This window comes from Mustela nigripes, chromosome 2 (genome assembly GCF_022355385.1).
Source record: "Mustela nigripes isolate SB6536 chromosome 2, MUSNIG.SB6536, whole genome shotgun sequence".
In the NCBI taxonomy this organism is placed as follows: domain Eukaryota; kingdom Metazoa; phylum Chordata; class Mammalia; order Carnivora; family Mustelidae; genus Mustela; species Mustela nigripes.
The window spans coordinates 111,564,231-111,590,844 of record NC_081558.1 but is presented as its reverse complement, the minus strand read 5'-3'; the positions used below and the strand labels follow the sequence as shown (position 1 = coordinate 111,590,844).

The 26,614-nt window shown below is 40.2% G+C and overlaps 1 protein-coding gene across 7 annotated transcripts in view; it reads right to left on the bottom strand.

Moving 5' to 3' along the window:
* The window catches only part of IGF2BP2 (insulin like growth factor 2 mRNA binding protein 2), a 159,036-nt gene that overhangs the window by 36,498 nt on the left and 95,924 nt on the right, over nucleotides 1-26,614 (bottom strand). For 4 of the 7 annotated variants that reach the window (XM_059391340.1, XM_059391344.1, XM_059391342.1 and 1 more), the window contains exons 3-6: nucleotides 8,673-8,721; nucleotides 6,989-7,040; nucleotides 3,670-3,751; nucleotides 1,173-1,445 (exon numbers count right to left, since the gene is read on the bottom strand). In XM_059391340.1, coding sequence (XP_059247323.1) covers nucleotides 1,173-1,445; nucleotides 3,670-3,751; nucleotides 6,989-7,040; nucleotides 8,673-8,721 — 456 coding nt within the window. The remainder of the gene's footprint in view (nucleotides 1-1,172; nucleotides 1,446-3,669; nucleotides 3,752-6,988; nucleotides 7,041-8,672; nucleotides 8,722-26,614) is intronic. The other 3 variants (XM_059391341.1, XM_059391343.1, XM_059391346.1) reach the window with 1 other exon arrangement.

Genomic DNA, 26,614 nt, shown 5'->3' with positions numbered 1-26,614 from the left:
CATATTTTGAGAACTAAAGTTTACTTTTATTTAAACTTGTTGCATTTTTAAAGGCACTTTAAGAAATTTTGGGGAAAAAAGACATATAACTAAAAATCACTTTTGCAGTGAAGCAAACTTGGAGGGGAGAAAAGGGCTAATTTTAAAATAAATGGAACAGCAGACAGTATTTCCCTCTCTACTGGGTCATCGTTTCACTGCTATGACTATGAACTTTGGGACTCATACATTTAAGTGCCCATTATTTGGCAGTAACTCAGACAGTTTGAAGAAAATGGTGTTTTCTCTTTCAGGTTACAAGACACTCTGGATGACGTGAATAAAATGTACTAGGCATGTAAATAACTCCTTTTGGTGTTTTGCAACTTAAGTAATTTCATAGCAATTATTTCTTTTAATCTGCCTGGCTGTCCTAAGTCTAACAATAATCCTGGCTTATGGAAAGAGCAGTTGATGCTCAGAGATCAATTTTTTTCCCCTACGATCATAGAGCCTTTAAATGGTCAGTCTTCAACATGGGTCTTTGAGACCTGGGCTTTCTTCGTGACATCAGGCTGTGTTCTTAAGAACATTCAAAAATCAACAGTCCCACAGGTCATTTCACCCACAACTCCTACCACCTCTTATAACTACAACTCCTGCTTCAACTCCTTAGACAGACTAAGCATCAGGCTAATGTACTTCATTTCTTGGTCAATAGGCAGACCCACTCACTTCTTTTATGTAGCTATTTACGAGACAACCTAAGAGATCTCAAAGAACGACTACCACTCAGGGCTCCAACTCGAGACAGGAGGTAAGAACTACGAGAAGTGGTTTCTGGGATCCCACAAAACTCAGCCCCATACCTCTGCTGTTTTAGAAACTGATGTTTTCACAAGCATTAATAAGCTTACAAGGACTAGTCTCTGCTGGGAAGTCATTAGTACCTTCTTTATGAATCTTTAGTATTTCAGGATCTGACCTTTAGGCTACTGGATGGAAGCACGTTAAAGTCCTCAGCTTTGTTAGTTTGTTAGTAGTTCTGTTTTAAGAAGCCACCATCCCACACAGCACAGCCCCCCTCTCCCCCCACCGCTGATGCAAGCGAGAGCCACCTGAGGATGACTGGGCCCCACCAGGACTCAGGGGGCCTGTCAGAAGGAAGCAAAGGAAGCCCCGGAGGCACGTACCGGGACTGGGTCTGCTTAGTGATGTTCTTTATGGTCAAGCCCTCCTTTCCGATGATGGCACCAACAAACTGGGTGGGGACCAGGATCCGCAGCGGGAAATCAATCTGTCTGGCCTGAGAAGAGCCCCCAGGGGCGTGGCCTTGCTCCCGGGAAGAGTGGTCCCCACGCTGGGCTCGCTGAGGGGGCGAAGGGGAGCTCACCTCTTCATCCGGGATGTAGGAAATCTTGAAGGAGTAGTTCTCAAACTGATGCCCGCTTAGCTTCTCGATGGCTCTGAAATGTAGCAGGAGTAGGCGAGCTTTGTTAGAGTGACGTCAAAGAGGTCCCTGAGGCCAGGAGACAGTCTGGTTTACTAGGTAATCCTCCCCGAGAATACAGCGATGACCAAGGCAGATGCCAGCTCTGCTCCCTCAGAGCCTAACAATTAAACACATAACTATAACGTACAGGCCTGGTCCCACTTGATATACAACTATGCATTCTGCCTTTTTTCACCACCCAAGGCTGTACCCCCTCATCAAAAACTCTTTATAAATATTGGTATAAGATTAGGAGTCATTTTTTTTCTCATTTTGATCATAATACATATTTATTATTGAAAATTCAGAAATAGATATGCACAAATGAAAAAAAAATTCTAGTCCACCCTGTATCTTTCTTTTCTTAAATATTATCATTTATAAACATGGATTAATAGTGTGTATACTATTTTCTAATCTTTAAAAAAGAGTTAATACTCTAATTGTTTTCCAAGTCATTAAATGTCCTGTAATTTAGTTCTTTTTTGATTGTTTGTTAAAGATTTTATTTATTTGTGTGAGAGAGTACAAGCAGAGGGAAGAGCAGGCAGAGAGAGAACCAGGCTCCCCGCTGAGCAAGGAGCCCGATGTGGGACTCATTCCAGAACCCTGGGATCCTGCCCCGAGTCAAAAGGCAGAGGCTTAACCAACTGAGCCATCCAGGCCTCCCTGTAATTTAGTTTTTACTGGCTGTTTAACATTTTACTGACATCATCATTTTTGCAACTCATTCCCTATTGTTAGATACAGATACATAGGTTATCTATGTATATATGTCCAATCATTTATTATTATGTACAGTGTTGCCATGGGCATTTCTGCAACTCCAACTGCACGCAGAACAGACTCCTATTGTTATTGCTGGGTCAGAGAGTATATGCAGAAGTCTAATTGTTAACTACTGCCCAGTGTGCTTCTGGAAAGGTTTCAACACTTACTATCCCGCAGCAGCTAAGAGACCGTTTGTTTCCTTGAGTCCTCGAAAACAAAAAGTATTACTGAAAATTATTATTATTATTATTATATATATATTGATTAATTTGATAGGAAATACACAACATCCCACTACTGCATTTTTATAATTATACAGGAAGTGGAACAATTTTTTCACAAATTTTTTACAGCATGTGAAAACAATAACCTTATTCTACTAGGTTAATGTTTAGGGGGTTGTGAATTTATTACAAAGCAGTACCTTTGAATTCAATAAAAGCAACAAAGTCATATTGTGTATGGCAGCCCTGGCTAAGTGGCAGCTGGACACAAGCTATGATGGTGAGTTGCTGGTATGCATCCTGCTTATCTATGTGTGGCTAAAGTAATAGATCACAGCAAGTGATCTATTGCCTTTTTCAATCCAAATTTAACTTTTTTTAAAGACTAGTGGTATGAGGATGGGTTAAATATGTCTTCATGTGTGTTGACACCTTGAAAAATAAATAAAACTATAATTTTGGGGTGTACAACCAATGTTATGCCACATCCATGAAACAGGACCATGTCTGACCATAATTCTAGTTACAATGACCTGACAGGCATTTCACTTTAAGGACCTTCTACAGAAAGGAACTTGGCTTTGTTTTGTTTCGTTCTGTTGTTAAAAATTCCATCCCATGACCAATCATTGCCAACTGCAAAACAAACTATCACTGAAGCAATGTAGTCATGAATGGGGACTAGGAAGTAAATGGAAGTTAGGAAAAGAGAACCCAAACCAGGTGATTTTTGACTAACCACTCCCGGACAATTCTCCCTGCTGTTGGTGTCATCAAAATGGATCCCCATTTTTTAATATTATACAGAGAAAAAATGGATGTTAATCTCTTCGCCAAATGTGGGCAGAAATAGGTTTGTGCTTCTTCCTCACAGTGCACGGGGAAGCTCCAGGTAAAACAGCTCTCAGTGGTTGGCAAAGCGGAATCTGAGGAACACGGTTTCACAGACCTGGTGTCTCTGTTTCTGACCACGTCAAGACACAGCATCCACCTCGGTTTTGATGCCAAGACTCAACATTTTTCAAGATAAAGTCTCCATACCACCCACCAACAGACATCCCAGTACAAATGCCCTGCTCCACGGACTTGTCAAAGGGAGCAAGATGCCCTGGGGCTCCTTTGCTGTGTCAAACATTTGCATCTTTTGGGAATCAAAGACAACCGTCCCCAAATTTAAAAGGAAAGTAGCCCAAATCCACTTACATTTTTGCTTCTTCTCTTGTTGCATATGTGACGTTGACAACGGCAGTTTCTGTGTCTGTGTTGACTAGGAAAGAAGCAAAAACTATACTGTCATAGAAAAAAAGCTGTCACCCTCTGGCTCAACGTAAACAGACTTTAGAGAAGAATGCACAAAAAAACTCATCACCCTAACTCCAATCATTCGAATCTCTATCTTTATTCATGTGCATTCATATTAATCAACTGTATATACACATTTGTTATCAATTGTATATACAACTCAAAGCTATAGTTTCACTTATAAATACTATTGCATGTGCCTATGTCTATGCACATATTTGTATTTTTCATTTCTAAGGTTACATAAAATTTTAGCAAGTAAATGTGCCATGATTTTTGCCTAACCATTCTTCAATTGTTGACATAAGGGTTATTCCCAATACCTGCTATTCTAAGTAGTATTGCTAAAAATTACCTTTACTGCAAACACCATCTGATCTGTGTTCTCTTCTGAATTACTTTTTTAGGATAAAATCACAGAAGAAAAATAACTGGGTAACAGAACATAATGCCTAATGCATATTTTCAGATTATTTTCCTAGAAGTTTATGTCAATTTACTGTACTACCAGCAAGGTATGAGTTTTAATTGTTATGTCTGCATTTATTTTTAAATAACTGGACATATATATACAATAATAAGCAAGTATTTTAATTCTTCATTCATTCCTAAAGTTGAATTAATAATATTTCTGTTTCCCTTTGACTGAGTTCCATGACTTTGTGAGTTAAATCTAGTAACTGTGTATAATAAACAAAGAAAGCTGACAATTATAACTCACTTGGCTGAAGGAAAGAACACAAACTCTAAGAGTGGCTAAGACCAAACTCTTGTGAGCTGGCTTATCTTGGCTCCTAATTGCTTGCCTCTTCTTCTAAAGTTAGGAGTTAAAAATAAACTCAGAAGGCAAGATAAAACTTTCCCAGTCCAAGCCAGTAAAGTTAACCCCCTAAATCCTGGTCTTCCACTAACTAGTAGCCATGACTAAATCAGATCCTTCCTTTAAACATTTAAGCTATTGAGAGGCTTGAAGTTAACAACAACAGGAAGTTAATGGTAATTCAAGAAAACCATGATAAAGCTGCTTTCCAAAGGAATACTAAAACCCTGTAGCGCAGAAATTCCTAATCCTGGATCCCTGTTAGAGCTTCAGGAATTTCATAAACTCACACCCCACCCCTACTCAAGACTCAAAGGTGTGGCTATAGGAATCTCTCAGGCTTATAATTTCTGTAAGACTCTCAAAGAGGTTGAAGACCATGGTTAAAAATACTGGTTTTCCAGTAACTTCAAAGTCGCTGCAGCCTTCCCAAGGAAGGGATGCACACTCCTCGGGAAGGAGCTGCCACTGAGATTTACATGTCATAAATGCGGAGCCCAGCCGGGTTCTGCCTAGGAGTGTTCTTGCTGCCTCTAATTCACACTTACCCAGAGAAGTCCTCCCAGTGCCAAACAGGGGAGTGAGCAGCCCATAACTGTCCTCTCTCAGTGCTGACACACAGAATGTACACAGGGTTCCTATTTGCTGCCTTCTAGTGCTCTAGACTCCCACAAAGGGAGAAAGGGCTGGGTTTGAACCTCCTAAATAAATCTATCCACTAGGATTCTCAGATTCTCAGATTTTGTTCTTACTTCTTAGTCATATTCTCTGTTACTCAAAGACACTTGTCTTCAGGAAATCAGACAGTTCTGTGATTCTGGAAAGAACTGAACTCCATTCAAATAATTTATTTCACTGGACATAAAAGCTCTAAAAAGTTTCTTAAAACTCTACTGAAAATGTTTCCCTGCTGAATCAGGAGTCACCTATGAAACAAAACAAAACAAAAGCCCAACACTTCCATCCTGTAGTTGTGAGGCAGCCAGAAACTGGGTGGTCTCTGGGGCACAGGTGTGCTAGGAATTGTAAACTCCCCCAGGGACCTGGAATAATTCTTCCTTGCCTGGCATTGTCCTGAATTTATTATATGGCCTTAGCTAGTAACTTTTACATGTTCATGTCTGTGAGGCTGTCTTGCCTACCACATCCAATCCTTATTAGAGTATCTTCTTTTCCATGTTGAGGGAAATACCAAGAATTGAGAAAGAGAATCCTTCTAAATCGTATCTTCTTTCTGAGCTCTTTCCCTTCACCTTTGGGTGTGGGCAGTCAGCAGCATGAAATTGAAGAATAGTATTTTTAATATTCATGGAATGGAGAACATCTGAGTACTTACTACTTTAAAATGATTATTATACTGGCAGATAGAGCAGATTGCATATAAAAAAATGGGTTCTCTGTGATGATTTTCAAGTGAACCTCAACAATCCCTTGAGATCATATAGGACTCCATATATTTATATTCTCTTTGGGTGCCACAACTACTCAGTGAAACGGAAGGGATAGAAATTTTGTACAGGTGGAAACTGAGTCAGGGAGGGTAAGTGGCTTTTCCAAGGGCCCATAGTCAGTAAATGACTGAATTCACATCCTGCTTTTTAGGCCAAAGGAAAAATAATCTTTATGACAAGAAAAATAATCTTTCTGTCACATCAGAAGCCTGGAATCTACTTTTCTGGGACACTTAAAGAACCATATAAGACACCAGCTTCTTTAAAAATGTACCTTTTTTTGGGGGGCACCTGGGTGGCTCAGTGGGTTTAAAATGTACCTTTTTTTTCTTTTTAAAATCATAGCATTTCATGTTTTAGATGAGATGAGAATGGTAGAAAGAAGAGTATCTATTTTCTGTGGATTTCCAACACTATTCCTAAGCCTGTGGCTCTCAAGCTTGAGTATACACAAAAATAACTTGGTGGTGCTTGTTTAAAATAAAGATTCATGAACTCTTGCCCCTAAGAGTTTTACTTTCTAGGTCTATGGTGAGCCCCAAGAGTCTGCATTTTCATAAGCACTGTGGGGGATTCTGGTGTAGGAGTCCTATTCCTCGAGAAGCACTGAGACATTGGGGATCCGTTGTTCTCAGCCAGGAAGAGGAAAACTGTAAGAGCATAAATTCAATTACTTCCAAGTGAATTAAGCTTACCCTGGCCTGACAGTGTTTGCCTACTGCTTCAGCACATTAGCAGAGTATTAAAAAAACAACCTGAAAATCCTAGTCCTTGAAAAAATAAATTATATAGGTATGGATAAAAAGATCTGAATATCTCTCATATACGAGGAAGCTTGTTCCAAAGGAATTTGAATTTACTATTTCTCCTTGGAGCTGGCCCAGCCTATAAGAAATAACAGATGATAATCCCTATCAAAATTCAATAGGCTAATTTCCTCACTTATTACCTTGTTCTACATTCTCCACTGTCCCATACTGAGCCAAAAGTCCATCCAGCACCTGAAAAAAGAAAGAAAGAGAGCTTCAATGTCAGAATGGGAAGACAAGATCATATTCACACACACAGGAAAAAAAAAGGTATAGTGATAACTTCCAGCAAATGAACTAAAACAAAACAAGGACAGTTATGGCAATAATCTAATTAAATTGATATTTCAGGTCTTCCAACAAAACAGAACTGAATAAATACATGGTACTTGCATTTGCTTATTGACCTTTTTTTTTTTTTTTTAAGATTTTATTTATTTATTTGACAGAGAGACACAGCGAGAGAGGGAACACAAGCAGGAGAAGTGGGAGGAGAAGCAGGGTTCCCACAGAGCAGGGTACCTGATGTGGGACTTGATCCCAAGACCCTGGGATCATGACCTGAGCCGAAGGCAGACTCTTAATGACTGAGCCACCCAGGCACCCCTGCTTATTGACTCTTAAGTAATCTTTTCACTGAGGTGACATAGCAGAATTTCAGTCTCAGTAACTATTAACAATCCCATTCATCATGACAGTTGGAACATACTGCTTTTGAAATAAAAAGCAGAATAAAATACAAGGCTCACTTGTCCTTGAAAGTTTTAACCATTCTTCCTTCTGTCTCTCTCTAGGGAATCTCCTTATCTATCTATCTATTTATTTATTTATTTTTAAATTAACATATAACATATGGAATCTCCTAATTTTTACAAAGCAATAGGATATATATGTTTGAAATATTTCATAATAAAGATTAGTGTTTTTTTAAGTAATAAAAATATTAGACAAAACATTGTTTCCTTCATGGCTGTTTTGATTTTGAGTTGGAAATAAACATTTGGGCAGTTTTTTTTTTTATTTTTTTTTTTTATTTATTTTTTTTTATTTATTTTTTTTTAAAGATTTTATTTATTTATTTGACAGAGAGATCACAAGTAGGCAGAGAAGCAGGAAGAGAGAGAGAGAGAGAGAGGAGGAAGCAGGCTCCCTGCAGAGCAGAGAGCCCGATGCGGGACTCAATCTCAGAACCCTGAGATCATGACCTGAGCCGAAGGCAGCGGCTTAACCCACTGAGCCACCCAGGCGCCCTGGGCAGTTTTTTTTTTTAAATAATGCAAGCCACTCTTTGAATTTTATCTTCCTGATTTTAACGTTGCTATTTTATAAAAAGTTTTACAACTATGAAACTGTATCTTACTCACTACTCATAGCAAAACTAATTAAAAAGAAAAACCCACTCAAACTAACAACCTTCTATTTTTACTGAGTTCCCACTGATTTTATTTTTTTTCCAAAATCATAATTTGGAAAGGCAAAAATCGTTCACAAAATCATGAGATAAAAATCACCACCAGATACACATTTTGTTTCAGTTTGTCGGTGCCTGGTGCTCGAGAAGACAGAGCAGGAGGGCTCAAAGCATACATCATGCACCACGAGAAGGACAAACACAAACCTAGTGCTATGACAGATCACATACATAAGGGTACTGAAAAAGGGAAAGAGAGGACCCAGCGGCCTTGTGGGAAAGACCTTGAGGACCTCTAATTCCTCAGGGAACTAACAGGTGGGGAGAGGTTTTGCTGGCCTATTAAAAAGCAAGGTGAGGGCAGAGAGCAGGGAGACGGTAAATACGGTAAACACACAGGTGACACGGCTTACCTCCCACTGCAGGTGAGGAGGGATGTTTCGGATCTGAATTTTTCTGCTCCTGTAAAAACAAAAGCTCAGACTGTAGCGCTCTCTCTAGGACACAGACTTCAACAAGCAATAAAAAGAGGCTTAAGACCAGAGTCTGAGTTCATCTTTTCAGGGGGCTTACGGAGGCCGTGGCAGGAGATTCCTGCTGTGACTCAGGAGCATCATGTTTTAAGGGTGTCAATTAGTTGGGGGGAAAAAGTGAAGAATAAGCCCAACAAGTCTGAATATGCCAAAGGAACAGTTTAAACGCAGACATGCCTTTTCAACTTCTTGCCAAAGTGGTTAGAACTTAAATTGTCATAGAGATTCTAACTACAGAATTTATGACCTTCCTCCCCAAAACATACGGCCCTGCAACAGACCCCACCCCAAAAGGTATCTAGGCTCAAACACGACAGGTCAAGTCACATGTAGAGTGGGCTTCACCAAGATCAGATTTAGCTCACCCCGTACCTAATAAGGCAAAACTTCCTCTCAAAAATTACTTTTATAGTTAAATAATATAGTAATAATCCAAAAATTAGAACACTATAAAAAGGCAGACTAGGAAAAGACTTACTCCCACGCACCCCCTTCCCTCACCAGAAGCAAATACTTTTACTTATTACTTGTGTATCCTTCCGTTTCTTCATGCAAATAAACGCAAATACAAATATAAATTCTTATTTCTCCTTTTCTCTTACAGAAATACTTGCATATCCTACAAACTCTCTGCATGTTGTTTTTTTCACCTTAACAGTAATATCCTGCTGATCTTCCCATGTTGGGAGAGAGCAACTATTTTTCCTCATTCTATTCTCTCCTACCTGGATGTACCAAAGTGCTTTAACCCATCCCCTGCTGATGGACTTTTGGGACTTCCGCCTTTCTAGTCAGAGGATTTTTCTGTTTTTCTGGGACATCCTGCTGGTCTGATAACTTTAAGTGATTTCGACTGTTTCTTGTTTTTTTGTAAACATTAAAATTAGAGAAAAGAATAGAAATAGAAGGATAAGAATTTTTCTACCTTTTTTTAAAAAAAAGATTCTATTTATTTATTTGACAGAGATCACAAGTAGGCAGAGAGGCAGGCAGAGACAGAAAGGGAAGAAGGCTCCCTGCTGAGCAGAGACCCTGATATGGGGCTCCATCCCAGGACCCTGAGATCATGAACTGAGCAGAAGGCAGAGGCTTAAACCACTGAGCCACTCAGGTAACCCACGGATTTTTCTACCTTTTAAGAACATGTTAGATCCTGAAAAGAATATAAATCAGCACTTATTTATTTATTTTTAAAGGTTTTACTTATTTATTTGGTAGAGATAGAGAGAGAGAGAGAGAACCCCCAAAAACAAAAAAACACAAGCAGGGGGAGTGGGAGAGTGATCTTGGCACTCCATTCCAGGATCCTGGGATCATGACCTGTGCAGAAGGTTGGTGCTTAACGACTAAGCCACTAGGTGTCCCACAAATCAGCATTTAAATATTAGAGAGGTCATTTTCATGGATAGACTTGACATTCGATTCTCCTAAATATCCATTTGGGAGGGGTTTTAAGAGAAGGGATGTGATGGCCAAAGTATCCATTATTTTTCTTTCCTTCTGGTGTCAGAGGTAACAAATAGTAATAACATATGTTTTTGCATGGCTTTAATCTGGGCAGTAGCCCCTGAAAACAATGTTACAATTCATGCAGAGAGGAAAAGAGGGAGGAAATATGGAAGCAAACAAAACAATCTCAGATTTTTTTTAAATGCGGGGTTGGTGGGGGAGGGCATCCCTATGTTCTAGAGCCTACAGAGTACTTCTGCCTTATTTTTTTAAAATGAGAATGCATTCATGCTTTCTATAGGGCTGCTTAAATGACAATACAAGCCAGTCTATAGAACCCCTAATCTTGTATCTGGGTAGGAAGGAGGAAAAGGAACCAAGAGTTCATTTCTATCTCTACGCTATGAAGCCTCTTTTCTGACACTGCCCTTGGCAATAGTTCATAATAAAACTGCTGACACCAACCCATGTAGTGTCTACATGGATTGCTCCACAGAGGATGTCACAAGTCTAACTACTTATAGAAAAAGCATCAGAATTTGCAAGAAATTGAATTTTTCTTAAAAAAATTTTTTTGTTATCTCCAAATATAAACATTGACTCTAAATGCTAACCAAGAATTTAGTTGTATAAGTCTTATTGGAAGAAACTCATGCATGAACACAAAGATTTGAAAAAAGACAGCTACAATAGCATTGTTTGTTATGACAAAGACTGCAAACAATTTGAATATCCACCAACAGGGCAAGGAATAAATAAGTCATAGGATGGGCAGAACACATGAACAGACATTTCTGCATAGAAGAGATCCAAATGGCCAACAGACACATGAAAAAGTGCTCAAGAGCACTTAGCATCAAGGAAATACAAATCAAAACCACAGTGAGATACCACCTCACACCAGTCAGAATGGCTAAAATCAAGCAGTCAGGAAACAACAGGTGTTGGTGAGGATGCAGAGAAAGGGGAATCCTCCTACACTGTTGTTGGGAATGCAAGCACCACTCTGGAAAGCAGCATGGAGGTTCCTCAAAAAGTTGAAAATAGAGCTACCCTATGACCTAGCAACTACACTACTAGGTACTTACCCCAACGATACAAATGTGATCTGAAGGGGCACATGTACCCCAATGTTTATAGTAGCACTATCCAAAATAGCCAACAGAAAGAGTCCAGATGTCCATCAAGCAATGAATGGATAAAGTAGATGTGATATATAAATATAAAATGGAATACCATGCAGCCATCAAAAAAACCCTGAAATCTTGCCATTTGCAATGATGTGGATGGAACTAGAGGGTATTATGCTAAGCGAAATAAGTAAATCAGAGAAAGACAATTCTCATATGATCTCACTGATATGAGGAATTTGAGAAACAAGACATAGGATCATAGGGCAAGGGTGGGGGAAATGAAACAAGATGAAACCAGAGAGGGAGACAAACATAGGAGACTTTTTTTTTTTTTTTTTCCCATAAGAGACTCTTAATCTCAGGAAACAAACTGAGGGTTGCTGGAGTGGAGAGGGGATAGAAGAATGGGGTGGCTGAGTGATGGACATTGGGGAGGTTATATGCTAAGGTGAGAAAATTTAAAAAAAATTAAATAAATCATAGGATAGTCACAAGATGGAATATTAGATGACAGTTAAAAAGAATGAAGTGAGAATACCTCACTGGCTCAGTCAGCAGAGCATCCAATTCTTGATCTTGGGTTGAGAGTTCGAACCCCACACTGAGTGTAGAGATTACTTTAAAAAAATGAGGTAAACACATGGGCATGGCCATAGGGAACTCTCTAAGACATGTTGTTGCAAGAAGAGAGCTAATAGATTAGATTGATCCTGTTTTTTAAGCACCCAAAACAGGCTACCTGTTATTAAATGTATGTGTTTGTAAATGCATAAAAAAAGGAGCTAGGGCGCCTGGGTGGCTCAGTGGGTTAAGCCGCTGCCTTCAGCTCAGGTCATGATCTCAGGGTCCTGGGATCGAGGCTTGCATCGGGCTCTCTGCTCAGCAGGGAGCCTGCTTCCCTCTCTCTCTCTCTGCCTGCCTCTCCATCTACTTGTGATTTCTCTCTGTCAAGTAAATAAATAAAATCTAAAAAAAAAAAAAGGAGCTAGAAGCAGTTGGTAAAAGGGGGGGGGACATACACTTTTTAGTTACTTCTATCATTTACATTTTTAATAAAATGGGAATGTATTCACATCTTACTTGCTTTAGAAAATTAACAATTAAAACTGCTACTAAGGCTGCTTTAGTGAATACATAAGATTTGTTCTTGAAAAGTACACCAGAATCTACTAAATTAAAAAAAAGAAAGAAAAAAAGGAAAGAACAAAAACAAACAGCTCACTTCTTCCATAATTAGGTTAAACATTCTTGAAATCTTATTTCACAGAATATTAATTTATTTAGCCAACTCTGTTCCTAATGTGTAAGCCATCACACTTGGCCTGGTCCAAATTACCCCAAATTCCAACTAAATGGGTCTAAAATACTAATGTTTCCCTGTAATAACTCATGTAAAGAATGCACATCGAGCAATCAGTTCAACAACTGCAATGTTTGTTTAGGATTCTAGGAGAAATAATCTCTAAAAAACTAGTGTGTGGCATCTCTAATCTTAACTCACTATGGAAAAGAAGAAAAAGAAGCAAGCACTAAAAAAGGAACTGGTGATCACTACTGGAGAACCAATTAAACTGATCCTTGGGTCACTGGGAAGATTATCCCAAGCCATTATCTTTCAGGATCAGGAATGATCAGGACCCGTGAGTTCTGCTAGCTTGCACAGCACCATCTGGATGGTATGCCCTCTTGTGTCAGTATCCTGCGATGCCCGTGTCTCTCTCCCCTGGGAGGGACTTCTACGTGCCCTTCAAACCCTGCTCACACCTGCAGAGGCTTCCAGGGCGTCTCCACGCAGAACTGTTTCCTCTGCACTCCAGCTTTTCTAACAGCTCACTCCACTGTCATTATTTCTCTGCTGGGGCTGTCATGTTTCCCCACCAACCCTCTGCTGAAGGTAATTTCCTTAAGGACAGTCTCCCGGTTACTAGTCTCCTGTCCGGTAACTAGTCTCCTGACCAGCACAGAGCCCAGTGCCTAGTCTAAAAGGTGAACAGGGCACCCCCAGGGCTGGGAAAAGCACTCCTCCTACTGGCTGTAGCCTGCCTCGCATGGGGATCCCCTGACCCCACCCAGGAAGGCCAACTGTTTATTACTTCTCCTTTGCCAGGTAGTCAAGAGAAAAGGGAAGAGTTCTTTTCCCTGTTTCCTTTAAAAAAGAAACAAAGCGTTTGGCTCAGATTCAACCAGCAAATGTAGATCTTTTTCTCTCTGAAATCCATAAAAGTGTGCCTTGCTTTAAAAAGCCAAACGTACACAGTAACTCAGGCCTGTTTTGGTTTGTTTTAGTTGTTGTTGTTGTTTTTTTAAGAATTTTATTTATTTATTTATTTGAGAGAGAGAGAGAGAGAGAGAGACAGTAAGAGAAAACATGAGCAGAGTGGGAGGAGGAGAGTAGGGGAAGAAGCAGGCTCCCAGCTGAGCAGGGAGCCCGACATGGGGCTTGATTCCAGGACCCTAGGATCAGGACCTGAGCTGAAGACAGATGCTTAACCGAATGAGCCACCCAGGCATCCCTCTGCACTGCTTACTAAAGTTAATCTGTTAGTGTGCTCACTTGGGCAGTACACATACTAAAGTTAATCTGTTAGGATCTTATATTTATTTTCTTATAACTTTTTCACATGAAGGAATCTTTTGGATATATCTCCAAACTTCAGAGAATCCATTCAGACTTATACTGGTCAGGTTAATTAGATCTGGATCAGTGGATTAAGGGAAGGGGAAATGGGGAGTTACTGTTTATTGGTACATAGTTTCTATTTGGGATGATGAAAATAGATAGTAGTGATGGTTGTACAACACTGCTAGTGGGCTTAGTGCCGCTGAACAGCACACTTAAAAATGGTTAAAATGGCAAACCTTGTTATGTACATTTCACCACAGCAAAAACAAGAACAAAAAAAACCAGAACAATACTACAGGAAAGAAGAGCAATGCAAAGAAACCATGTAAGTAAAATTTTCTACAAGACAACTAGTCTGGACTCTTCAAATGTCAATGTCATTAAAAAAAAAAAAAAATCCCCAAACTGTAGATTGCTCTAGATTTAAAGAGAATAAAGAGATCCAACAACCGAGGGGGATAAACGGACGAAAGTGAAGAGTGCAGTCAGAAGCACAGTTTTAATTTTTTTCTTTTTCATTTTAATTGAAAGCAAAGTAAGACCTACAGTCAAGCAGAGAGTACCCTTTAATGGAGATACACAGGCTCTTTCCCAGTGGCTTTAGGATTTAGGAATTTAGAATTACGCACTCTCAAAATTCAAGGATTTTGGGTGAGAAAAGGAAAGACACTCAGCCTCCACACTACCAGGAAAGGGGGAAGACAGTCAGTCGTACAGCCATCTCGGGAACGGGCTGTGGGACTTGGCTACTTTGATTTTATATTCTGGTTAATCAGTGACTATAGTAGACATGTCTAGACTATCAAATCTTAAAGAACTCGAAAACAAATACACTTAACCTCAATTAATCTAATTCTTACTGACTTAATTGACAGTATATGGAACTTCTCAACATCTAAGTGCCTCAGACTACTTTTTATGAATGTTATTATCTTTGTACTGTAGATGCCCAGAGGAGATAGAAAGTTCCAACTAGAGTGAATTTCAGATAAACAAGATGTCCATTGTTAGGAATTTCAATTACCCAACAGAAATTATTTTGTATGGTAGAATCTATAGTTTAAAGTAAGTGGCCAACCATATGGGGAAATACAGTCATATTCAATTGTCATGGAACTCCTATGATTCTGAAGAACCATTTTGCCTGTATTTGGGGGTAAAAAAAAAAAAAGGAAAATACATGTTTGCATGAGCAGAGGATGATGGCATAGTTTTTCAGGCATTCGGTAATTAGCTAATCAGCGCCTTGGGAACTCTAGCCCAAGCCTTGACCATGATGATGGCTTGAATGGAGAACAAAATTAACAAACTGTGGGAACGCAGCTCATGAGCTCTCAGGTTCCATTTGAAAATTAGGCTGTCTAGGGACTGGAGGATCCCCAGGTAAACTGCGGGCAAGAGAGGCAATCCAGGAAGTAAAGATGGTCCTACAAAAGAGTCCTTTGGGGTTCAATGAGGGAGTCTACCTAACTAGGTCCCATCTGTTTCCACAGACATTCTGGATGCCATCAGATGACACACAGTCCTCGCTCTGGAGGGAAACTAGAGCACCATTAAATGTGCATTATCTATAAAGACTGGCAAGTACATTAACCAACTCCAAGGACTGTGGCAGGGCCAAGACTAAAACCACCATGGTTCTTGTGTTGCTCTGCTGTACCAGATAGTGCCATAGTCAGATTCCACTGTATCCCACGCACTCATTAGTATGTGTTTAAAACTTAGACTTAATTGGGACTTCATCAAGATAAAAAGCTTTTGCACAGCAAAGTAAAGAATCAACAAAACCAAAGGACAACTGACAGAATGGGAGAAGATATTTGCAAATGCCAAATCAGATAAAAGGACTAGGATCCAAAATCTATGAAGAACTTATCAAAATCAACTCCCAGGGGTGCCTGGGTGGCTTAGTGGGTTAAGCCTCTGCTTTCAGCTCATGTCTTGATATCAGGATCCTGATATCATGTGGGGCAGCATTGGGGTCTGCTCAGTGGACAGCCTGCTTCCCCCTCTCTCTCTGCCTGCCTCTCTGCCTACTTGTGATCTCTCTCTCTTTGTCAAATAAATTAATAAGTCTTTTTAAAAAATCAGCTCCCAAGAACAACTAATCCAATCAAGAAATGGGCAGAATGCATGAACAGACATTTCTGCAAAGAAGACATCCAGAGGGCCAATAGACACATAAAAAGTGCTCAACATCACTTGGCAGCAGGGAAATACAAATTAAAACCATAATGAGATACCTACCACCTCACACCAGTCAGAATGGCTAAAATTAACAAGTCAGGAAATGACATGTGTTGACAAGGATGTGGAGAAAGGGAAACCCTCCTACACTCTTGGTTAGAATGCAAGCTGGTGCAGCCACTCTGGAAAACAGTATGGAGGTTCCTCAAAAAGTTGAAAATAGAGCAATTGCACTACTAGGTACTTACCCCCAAAATACAAATGGAGTCATCTGAAGTGGTACCTGCACTCGAATGTTTATAGCAGCACTGTCCACAACAGCCAAACTATGGAAAAAGCCCAGATGCCCATCAAGAGATGAATGGATAAGGAAGATGTGGCATACATACAATGGAGTATTACACAGCCATCAAGAAATGAAATTTTGCCATGTGCAACGATGTGGATGGAACTAGAGGGTTTATTCTAAGCAAAATAAGTCAATCAGAGAAAGGTAATTATCATATGATCTCACTGATAAATGGAATTTAAGAAAAACAAGGCAGAAGATCATAGGGGAAGAGAGGAGAAAATGAAACAACATGAAACCAGAGAGAGAAACAAACCATAAAAGACTCTTAATCACAGGAAACAAACTGAGGGTTGCTGGAGGGGAAGGGAATGAAGGGGTGCAGTAAGTGGGAGATGGACACTGGGGAAGGTATGTGTTGTAATGAGCACTGGGTGTTATATAAGACTGATGAATCACAGACCTGTACCCCTGAAACAAATAATGCACTGTATGTTAATATGTTGAATTTAAATAAAATTTTAAAAAACCTTAAACTTAAAACTTCTGCATAGTAGGTACAAGGGATATTCTGTGCTAAATTGGACCAAGATCTAGGTCCTGGAAAGCAAATGAATCACCGGTGCTAGCCAAGTCCAATCCTCCAGCCAACTGTCATTTAAATCCTAACTCCAAATCCCCCTTTGTCTGCCTCTCTCTCTGTCACACACACACACACACACACACACACACACACGTGTACACACACACACACACACACACACACAGGCAGGGCACAGAAAAACAGAAAATGATTAGGGGTCAACTTAACAAATTATTTAGTCACTTTCTTTTTTACAAAATTAAGAACAACTGCCTTTGCCTCCATGGAATCTAAAATAAATGTATTATAACAGTTATTAGAAAACTTAATGTTTTCAATATATAAATTGCTAAAAATGAACAAAAAGGTTTTCTGATTTTTTAGGAAGAAAAATTATGTGATCAAAGTCTTTGTGAATATTATCAATTACTATGGGCCAAATCATAAGAGGACTATATCAGATATTATTGTGGTGACCTACTGCAAAGGGTTTTGAGCCAGGAGAACTTCAGTTAAAAACCTGGTAACTTCTTTTGCTCTATAAATTCATGTCCACAAAACCAAAAACTCCCAAGCAGCCCTAACATGCTCAAGCTTCCTGCACATTTAGGGCCAGGAGCTCATGAAAATCCATTGCTTGAATGCGACAGGAAAGACATCAGTGAATATGATAAAACAGTAGCTCAAGACTTTGTAACTTATGTTACCTCTTACACCCTCTCCATCTACTAGCTTATAAAAAGGCCTTGACTTTTTAAGAAGTTGCTAACACAATTCCATATTTCCCTTTTGAGGAAAGCACCAGGGATTCTTAATTGTTGCTGAAAGAAGGAGAAGGTAAAAGAGAAAAGTCAAGGGGATGACTTATGATAATTAGATGTTCATGAGAAGACCAGCCACACCTGGGCAAGATGGTGAAGTAATTCCCCTATGGGGAAGGGGTATAGTGAGTATAATTCACATTAAAAGACCATTAAGTTTCATTCCAATTGCAGGATTCTACAAATCCTTTGGAAAGTATAAAAGGAAGGTTAAAATAATCTCCAGTTAAAAGAAATCAGTATGGGGGCACCTGGCTGGCTTGGTCGGTAGAACATGTAGCTCTTGATCTTAGGGTTGTGGGTTTGTGCCCCGAGGTGAGTGTAGAGATTACTTAAAATTAAAATCTTAAAAAATAAATAAATAAAAAGGAATTAGCATGCTTGAGTTTATAGACTGAAATGACCATATACTATTTAAGCAAAGCAGATAACCAGATTTCTCATAGATTCAATATTTCAGCTCTTTAAAAACAAAGTATCTAAAACCTTCTCTCTCTTTTTTTTATTCATATTCAGTTTTTGGCAAAGGGGTTCCTTTTACCAGAAAATTGGTAAATAGGAGAACTATCTAAATTGAAGGAAGACCAAAAGAAATCTAAATAATAATTTGGGGAATACAATATTTTTCTTTGCCAATAACTTCTTTAGGAAATTAAAAAGAAAATAAAAAATGCTTACAGGAAAAGTGTGACCACTCTTATCAAGGTTTGTATACAATTCCCTACAGATAGTATCATCTTTCCCATCCATCATTACCCTCCTTAATTCATTTTGTGACATGACAAAGAAACAGTTTTAACTCTGGTGTTACCAGAACTTCTCCATGTGTTTCGCTGAACACTATCTCTTCCCCCATTCAAGTTATTTTATTAATAAAGTCTCATAAAGTTTTCAGAGGTTTCACCCAAAACATCCATCACGGTGTTTTTAGCAGGAAGCTTTCCCCAAACCACCACTACTACTTACATTCATGTATACTAAGCATCTCATTTAAGCCTTACCACTCCCATAGGAAGTAGACATAGTTATCCCCATTTTTCAGATAGATAAACTGAGGAGTTGATGAGTCCCCTGCCTTGTATTTTTGGTGTAGGTTCAGCAAATTTAAACCTTTGTTCTTACAATGTCACTTTGGAATTGTCAATTCACCAATAGCAAAATTTACACTTCATGTAGAGATTTCAGTTCAATGAATTTTGGGTAAGATGTGCACTTTCAGGCAAATTCTAGGAAAATGGGTCCTAGGAATGAGCTTCTAGCCTTTCCCTCTCAGTATCAACCTCATTGGAGACTCTGACCAAAAACACTACCTCTAGGAAGGGTTATTTTGGAAACTTGCACCATTGCAGCTCACTCTTTGCTCCTCAAAAGAATTTGCTTACATATAAATCCCCTTAGCTGGGGCAGTGGGGGGAGGGGAAGGGATAAAGGCTTTACCTAGTCGAGCACTTCCCCAGGTCTGCTGACTCCTGGTTGACATTCAGGCTTTCCAGGCAAGGGCTGGGAGGTGGACACACCTGCAAAGACCTGAGGGGGGAACTGATCTGCCTGGCAGTTTTGCTTAGTTACCACCGGCCTCAACCAGGGCTGTGCTAAGCCTCATGATAAAGTTTGAGAACCCTCTCTTAGATACAGACTGGTGTATGGGAAAAGGCGGAGTGGATCCCAGACACGTGGATGAAGTCCTGAGAAGCTTAGGACATTTATATGTGCCAAAGTACAAACATGCATTTGGATTCAGGACAGTGAGATTTTGAGAGGTAAGGCCGAGTCTTACCAAAAGTAAAGTGAACCAAAAATCTGCACACCAAATTCCCGCTTTTTAAGATCTAAACAGAGTTAAGAACTGAAAAGATTTTCTTTAATGTTTTTAATTCTGCTGTGATGAAGATTCCAGTTAACAAAACCAAACTGTGTTTCTACAGAAGTGATTAGTTACTCTTTACAAGGCCCTTAACTCATTATCTGTAATTAAGACTAACCAGGGTAAAAACACGTATTTACACATCATAATTTGAGCCAAGATAAATGATACCCATAAACACGATGCAAAACAAGTTATAATCCGAGTATATAAACGTTTGCTTTGTGGGGTGCATGGCAGACACAGAATCATCTTTGTAAAGGCAAAGGGAGCCACATGCCTGGTCACCCACAGCTATGCAATCCCTCTAGCACCCCTTCAATCCATTTCAAATAATTGCTTTCTTTAGTTTTCCAAAGAACACACAACTCTGTCCCCCTCCTTCCTTCCTACCTGGGTCTTTTTCATTTTTTTCCCCCTTCTCAGCCCAAGCGGTGTCTGGAAACACAGCAGGTGCTCAGCAATCAGCAAACTCACCAGAAGCACTTGTTGCTGACAGCTGGCTTCTTTTTCCTGGCCCACCCCATCCCATCTTCTCTCTTCCAACTCAAGAACATGTGCTTATGGAAGACACTGACTGGTCCTCAACCAAGCCCATTTCTTTGACTCTAGTTTATGCTCATCAGCTCAATGCAATAGGCTGCTGACTGAAAAATATAGAGATTCTCCTAGCACAGGAGCCAGTACATACACTTCCTGTGACTGGGTGTCCTGACTCATGGAAAGGTGGTGTTTTCCCCCTTCAGACAAGAAGTACATCAGCATGTCTTGACTTACTGAAGAAACCGTTTCACAATGAACACAAAAATTCAAGCAGGAAGCTATGAGTCCTCAATGTCTGGGAATGAGTGATAAACCAACAACACTTTACTTCAGAAAAGAAGGAATCATTCCCAGCAGTTATACAACACTTTGATCTTATTCATTATAGTCATGATGATGATTAAGAAAAATTAAGTGCGGGGCGCCTGGGTGGCTCAGTGGGTTAAGCCGCTGCCTTCGGCTCAGGTCATGATCTCAGGGTCCTGGGATCGAGCCCCGCATCGGGCTCTCTGCTCAGCAGGGAGCCTGCTTCCCTCTGTCTCTCTCTCTGCCTGCCTCTCCATCTACTTGTGATTTCTCTCTGTAAAATAAATAAATAAAATCTTTAAAAAAAAAAAAAAAGAAAAATCAAGTGCATCTCTACCACAGCCCTAAATCCCAGTTAGCAGAGAAAGGTAGAAGAGGGTTGGCCAAATTGCATACCCCTCCCTCACAAGGGAACTCCTCTCCCTGGCTGTGCAAATCAAGTAGTATTTACCACCTCACACAAGAGTAACATCTCACCTATAATAGGTTGTAAACAACCCAAACCATACACACCCGAATGTTCTGACAGGAGATTAAATATAGGACATTTCATCCAATTTTGGAGAACAGGATGATTTCTAAGATTAAACCTAAAACTTTTCCAAATTCATTGAGCAAACACTCACTAAATACCTGTTGTATGCCAAGCACTTGTCTTAGGTTCTGGGGTATATTAGTAAACAAAACAAAAAAATGTCCTCAGGCTGCTTATGTTCTAGGGAGTAAAAAACATAGGACACTATTGACCTCAGCAACCCTGAGAACTCTCAACTCAGCCTCAACAGAACAAAAGAACTTCCGAGTTGGCGCCTTGATCTAATCAAATAGGGAAGGAAAAAGGCTATCCCTGCTTTTTGCTAGCTTAAATTTTTTAGGTTTTAGCTATAAGTGAACCAAATATCTTTAAACACCTACTTCTGCACAGTATTTTTAAAAAGATTTTATTTATTTATTTGACAGAGATCACAAGTAAGCAATAAGCAGAGAGGCAGGCAAAGGGGTGGGGGGAAGCAGGCTCCCCACTAAGCAGAGAGCCTGATGTGGGGCTTGATCCCAGGACCTCTCCCCCCCCCATGCGGGGCTTGATCCCAGGACCCTGTGGATCATGACCTGAGCGGAAGGCAGAGGCTTTAACCCACTGAGCCACCCAGGTGCCCCTCTGCACAGTATTCTTACAATGTAATTGCAGTGCCAAGTCCTTGTTCCCACGGGCTGTGAGGGAAGTGGCGGTTGGGGTAGGTACTTCCATGTGTAATAGCAGTAGGACATGTGCACTGCCACAGAGGGGTTTTGGAGAAGCTTTCCCCCCTACCCAGGGCCTGTCCTTGGCACTGGACCCTTAAGGCTTTCGCTGCTATACAAAGGGGTATTCTGGAGAAAATAAAAAAGATCATGGGAAAAGTTAGTTATCAAAATTGAGAGAGGAATCAGAAAAACAACTTTCACACAGTCCCAATGCAAAGATAGAAGCAGTTCACAGGATACAGAGAAAAAAAATCAGTGACCAGCTGGTATCTCATAAGCTGCGATGAAAAAAGAGAAAAGTCACTAGCTCTTAATGTTACATGATCTGAATACAATGCAACTCACTTTTTAAAAAAGATTTCATTTATTTATTTATTTGAAAGAGAAAGAGAGAAGAGAGGAAGAGTACAGGCACAGCCTGGCAGGAGGAGAGGGAGAGAGAGAACCTCAAGCAGACTCCACACTGAGCGTGAAGCCCAACACATAGCCTGATCTCACAACACTGAGGCCATAACCTGAACCGAAATCAAGAGTCCAACGCTTGACAGACTGAGCCACCCACGCACCCTGCAGTTTGTTTTTTAAAACCTCAAATAGTCAACTTTAAAAACATTTGAATGAACTGGGGAAAGAATATATAAATTATTCTTATTTTAAAAAGGATTCATCATGTAGGGGCACCTGAGTGGTACCGTCAATTAAGCAGCCGGACTCTTGGTTCTGGCTCAGGCCATGATGTCAGGGTGGTAAGATCAAGCCCACATTCATGCTCTGCGCTCAGCACAGAGTTTGCTTAAGACTCTCTCTCCCTCTCTCTCTGCCCCCCACCTCCCATTCTTTCAAATATTAAAAAAAAAAAAGGATTCATTATCTTAATGAGGATTCATTTTATGATCCTTTTACATCAATTCTGAAATGAAACAACAAGCGGGGAGATAACTCCAAATATGTAAGTTTGATTTATAACCAATTTTGGAAGACTAGACTTTTACACAGAAAATTTTCCCAGGGGTGCTAACAGAAATGCAAGGTTCATGAACTGTACCCTTCTGCAACTATGTACATCATACCCCGACGGCTGTACGACCACAGCTTCCAACCTGGTAGCATGGACACAGCAGGCGTCCCATAAATTTGATGAATGAATCAACGTACACGACAGGGTTAATGTCTCTGGCACTTAAACACAGAATTCCTTCCAGCTGCTGATTCACACTCTCTTCTTACAAAGACTGTAAACAGAGCATCTGTCTCAGTTGGTTCCTGACTTTTCATCACTTCCTCTTAAGCCAGCACCATTGGCTGGGTGGGCCCCCCCCACCATCCATCAATGGGAAGTTGCAGAAAGAAGTCAACGCCAGACCTGAATACAGGTGAACAACCTACCTGGCTCAGCAGGTAGCCATCAGAGGTCCTGCTACCAAAGCTTCTGATTCCTTTTCCCATCTCTTTCCCCTTCCCTGGATGCAGCCAGGGCTGCCCCCTACTTCAGGATGCTCCTTCTTTCTCTGCCTGGAGCCAGATCCTCAGAAACATGACTGGGGGAAGGAGGAGAGTTCAGCGGTGCCCTTCCCTCTGCTGTTCATAGAGTCCCAGTCTCCTTAGTTTTGTGATGAGCAATTGCCCCCTCCTCTTAATTGTCCCTTGCCAAACCGCAAGGAATTATGAGAAAGCACTCTGTCAACTGCAGTGTACCCTACAAATGGGGGCAGGATTATTCCGACAGATGCACAGAAGCCTCCAACTGTGCTCGCATCTCTCATTCCCAGCTTTGGTTCTGATGTACCCAGGAGAGCTGGTTTTCCTATGAAATGCAAGTGAATCTGACTTCATTCAATGAGTCACAACCATGTCATTCATTAGAAGGCACTGCACGGAGCCAGCACTGAACCAGGGGAGACGTTACTGAAATTATGTGGAGCCACCTGAGGAGTCAGGCTAAAAATTCATTTCAGGGTAAGTTTAGAAGGATTATGCTTCTTCATTTAAGAGCATCTTGATTATTATACTTAAATGAGAGTACTTTTGTTCCTTGGTGGGAAATACAGAAGTTGTAATATTCGCTAGAAACTTGTGGAAATGCAAACTCTTTATTAACTAACGTCTGCAAGCTAAAGAAAAGACCCCGATTTCCTAGAGAAATACGATTTAAGAAAAAATATAAATTTAAATATATTCCCTGGATTTCCTAACTCCGTGATTCTCCCCTATCCTAATAAAACATTTTGTTACCAAAGGCTACCATTATTTCAGCACAACAGAGTGGAAGGTGTGCCCAGCTGAGTTCGAATTCCACTTCCTTTAGGACATGTTGTCAGACAGATGTTGAGGCCAGTCCTTGAACCTCTCTGGTTCATGCCACAGACCTGGAGGCATTAGACAATATGACCAAATGCTTTCTCAAACCAAAAATCACTTCATCTTAGCAGCAGAACAGAACTGTCACAAACAGAAGGGAAGAAGAGGTATCTCCATAGACCTAAGCTACAAAAAGAACTGGAAAAACAAACAAACACCAAATTCAGCAAAGCCTGCATTTTGTTGGGGTCATAATTTTTTTTTTAAAGATTTTATTCATTTATTTGACAGACAGAGATCACAAGTAGGCCGAGAAGCAGGCAGAGAGAGAGAGGAGGAAGCAGGCTCCCTGCTGAGCAGAGAGCCCAATGCGGGGCTCCATCCCAGGAGCCTGGGATCATGACCTGAGCCGAAGGCAGAGGCTTTAACCCATTGAGCCACCCAGGCGCCCCTGTTTGGGTCATAATTTTTAACAAACCAATAAATAAGTTAGATGACAGAGTCCATCGTATTTTATAATAGGATGGCTTACAATCCAAAAACAGTGGGTTTCCTCCCATTTTTAAAATTTAAATTCAATTAATTAACATATATTATTGGTTTCAGAGGCAAAGGTCAGTGATTCATCAGCTGCCTATAACACCCAGTGATCATCACATCATGTGCCCTCCTTAATGCCCATCACCCTGTTACCCCATTCCCCCCAGCAACCTTCAGTTTGCTTCCTATGCTTGAGTTTCTTATGATTTGTCTTCTTCTCTGATTTCATCTTTATTCTTCCCTCTCTTCCCCTATGATCCTCTGTTTCATTTCTTGAATTCCACATATGAGTGAGATTATATAATTGTCTTTCTCTGATCAATTTATTTCACTTAGAATAACACCCTCTAGTTTCAACTATGTCATTGCAGATGGTGAGATTTCATTTTTTTGATGGCTGAGTAGTATTCCAAAAACAGTAGGTTTTGGCTCTACTTGTATCATAACCCATCCAAACAGCCACAGTTTATCCCATTTATTTCCCTTTCGACCTGATTACAGAAGCTTTATATTTACACCCTCACTACTGTCAGGGTTACTCTTGCACAACCTGTGGTATCTGGATTTTGAAGGTGTGATGTTATTTCATGAAATTTACTATGAACGACAGGTATGGCACAGCTGAGCAGGAGCTCGTCTGCATCCTATAGATATATGTAGGTCTTGGCATGGGACTGTGAATAAGGAGACTATAATTGCCTCCAAGGAATTCCACTGATGTCAGAAACCACCAGATCAAAGCCTATGTTTCCCCTACTTAGAAACAGCTCTGGCCCGTAATTCAGATGTTGGTTAATTAGTATTGTGGTGATAGTCTACTTGTTATTGCAACTTTGATCTAAACAGTTCTGTAAAGCCCACATTCGTATTTTTAAAGTAACATGCTTTAGCAGTAGGTGAAACTTCAGGCATAGCACATTTATTTCAAAAGTAGCAATGGTCACCACTTCCTCTTGATCCATTCATCTGTTGATGGACATCTAGGTTCTTTCCATAGTTTGGGGCTTAGTGGGTACGAGAAGAATAAATGAAAGAAGATGGGATTGGGAGGGAGACAAACCATAAGTGACTCTTAATCTCACAAAACAAACTGAGGGTTGCTGTGGGGAGGGGGTTTGGGAGAAGGGGGTGGGATTATGGACATTGGGGAGGGTATGTGCTTTGGTGAGTGCTGTGAAGTGTGTAAACCTGGTGATTCACAGACCTGTACCCCTGGGGATAAAAATATATGTTTATAAAAAATAAAAAATTATTAAAAAATAAAATAAAATAAAATAAAATGCAAAAAAAAAAAAAAGTAGCAATGGTCAGCTGGATTTAATGAAGATACCACAAGGTAACTGTCCAAGGCTCCTTCTAGCAATAAGGGTCTAGGTAACAGGTGAGCCAGAAAGACTTTATAGGCAGGGGTCAGAGGGTAGAAGGGTGTGGGGAGACATCAGGAGGAAAAGTGTTTATGGGACAGAATTCTTTTCAGTGACTTCTGTACAGCGGTCCTGCAGAATTCAGCAAATCTGAACATTTATATCTACCACTTAACCGGTTTCTTTCAAACAACTGTACTTTTTATTTATTTTTTTCTAAAGATTTTATGTATTTGAGAGAGAGAAAGCAAACAAGGAGAAAGAGAGTGTGAAGAAGACTCTCCGCTGAGCAGGGAGCCCGATATGGCGCTTGATTGCAGGACCCCAGGATCAAGACCTGAGCCGAAGGCAGATGCTTAACCAAATAAGACACCCAGGCGCCCCAGATACTCTCATCGTTGCACAAAGTTCAAAATATACCAAAAGGTATAGTAGAACAATTCTCTTCCGTACTTATCCTTCTGCACTCTTGTTCTTGATATCAGTTTTTTAAAAAATCATTCCGGAGTATTCTATACATAAACAAGGATGCATATATTCCATCCCCAAATAAATATGTTTGTGCTCTGTATATGTT